The 1,711-nt window shown below is 54.8% G+C and overlaps 1 protein-coding gene across 1 annotated transcript; it reads left to right on the forward strand.

Moving 5' to 3' along the window:
* The first annotated feature begins 580 nt into the window (after positions 1–580).
* Positions 581–1,478, forward strand: LOC127338320 (uncharacterized). The gene is made up of 2 exons (XM_051364487.2): positions 581–856; positions 941–1,478. The coding sequence occupies exons 1-2, from the start codon at positions 581–583 to the stop codon at positions 1,193–1,195; spliced, it is 531 nt and encodes a 176-aa protein (XP_051220447.1). The 3' UTR covers positions 1,196–1,478.
* Positions 1,479–1,711: the final 233 nt, after the last annotated feature.

Below are 1,711 nucleotides of genomic sequence, written 5' to 3' on the forward strand. Positions count from 1 at the left end.
TGAGTGGCAGCCCAAGATGGCTGGACAACTCGCGGGCATGATGGGATCGATCGAATCATCGATCCATGCTAGCTGTGACACTGGTGCGCGACGCCAAATTGCGGAGCTCGCGACAGGCGCGGATCCCCTTTTAAAACACCCTCACCCAACGCGTGGTGTCACTATGATATTGTCCACCCTCCACGAGCGGTGCTATCCCCCACAAGATCTTCCAAACACTCGCTGACATCCCAGCCCCGACTGACCGCGTGAATCTAATTTGCGATTTCTGCAAGAGAGAAAGAAAGATCCAAGCTCCGTATTTTATTTGGGCACGATCGATCACACGATCAAGTGGCGCAAAAGTCACGGCGTCCTACTTGGCGAGAGGGCGATCGTTCTTGGAAGCCGGGCATGCATAGAAAACCGCTGCGGCAGATCGGCCTGAATCTTTCCAGGGATCTCCTCCAGCTAGCCGTCTGACGATCGCCAATAATCAATGGCGTCCGTGCATATATATAAACCGCCGGCTAGCTGTCGCTGCTGGTGCGTCGCCATCGCTCGCTGGTGTATATAAACATATTGCATATCTCGTGGCTTGATGGGGAGCAGCGGCATCGACGGCGAGATGTGTATGGAAGCTGGCGGCAGGGTTGGGAGGCGCGGCGGGAAGAAGGCGGCGGAGCAAAAGGCCGCCAAGCAGCCGCAGCGGGGGCTCGGCGTCGCGCAGCTCGAGAAGATCCGGATGCAGAACCAGATGATCGCCGCATACCGCTCCGGCATGCCTCCGTCGCCGCCGACACACCAGCAGCATCAGGTGCCGTTCCCCGCCGCCGTCCCGACGGCGGGCCACGCGTCTTTCCAGCCATATCTAACTGTAAGTACCGCCTACATGAAAATTCGAAATGCCCGCAGTGCTTGCTGCAGATACATGTAGCTTACCATTTTGTTCATATTATAGGGCTGCTTCGACGCGATGGACCGGAGGATCGCCGACGCGCAGTACAGCCAGTACTGCGCGGAGAACCTGCTGCCGTACGGCTCCAGCCGGCCGCCGGCGACGTCGCCGCTCTTCGTCGTCCATGACTCGCCGCCGTCGAGCCACAGGCAGCAGCAACCACCGCAGTACCACAACTGGATGCGACCCAGCCACGAGTCCAGCGGCCGGGGCAATGCCGGAGGTACGGAAGAGCTAGATTTGGAGCTGCGGTTGTAGGGTGAGCTCCATCTCGGTGATCTTTGGCCGGAGCGTGATCTTCGGCCGGCCGGGGGGTCTGAACTAATTCGACATGGGTTCACTGCGTGCGTGCATGCATGGGCGAAGCGCCATGCGAGACAGGATCGGAGGAACGCCTCCTTAGAATAGATTGATGGATTAGCTGTCGCACGTACTACTGGTGCTATTGGATTAGCTGCTGCTTAATTTGCTGACGGAATGGATGATACAATGTGCGCTGTAAATCTTGTTTAACATCTTAATCAAAGGTTACCACTTTGTAGAGGATGTGCATATCAGTGTTTGGGAGGTTGGCTTTTCAGCTCTTCCCATTTCAAGTTGAGGGATCGTTGATTTGCAGGATTCTGGAAAAGCAGGAACATTAAATACGCTGGGTTGCACTGTCACGCACGTTTCGATCCTTACAAGATTTCATATCCACCAAAGTTTGTTGATTTCATCACATGAGAAATAAAATGATTCTTTTTTCTCAAAATCAATAACATGATATATCTA

The sequence above is a fragment of the Lolium perenne genome, chromosome 3 (genome assembly GCF_019359855.2).
Source record: "Lolium perenne isolate Kyuss_39 chromosome 3, Kyuss_2.0, whole genome shotgun sequence".
Taxonomy (NCBI): Eukaryota; Viridiplantae; Streptophyta; class Magnoliopsida; order Poales; family Poaceae; genus Lolium; species Lolium perenne.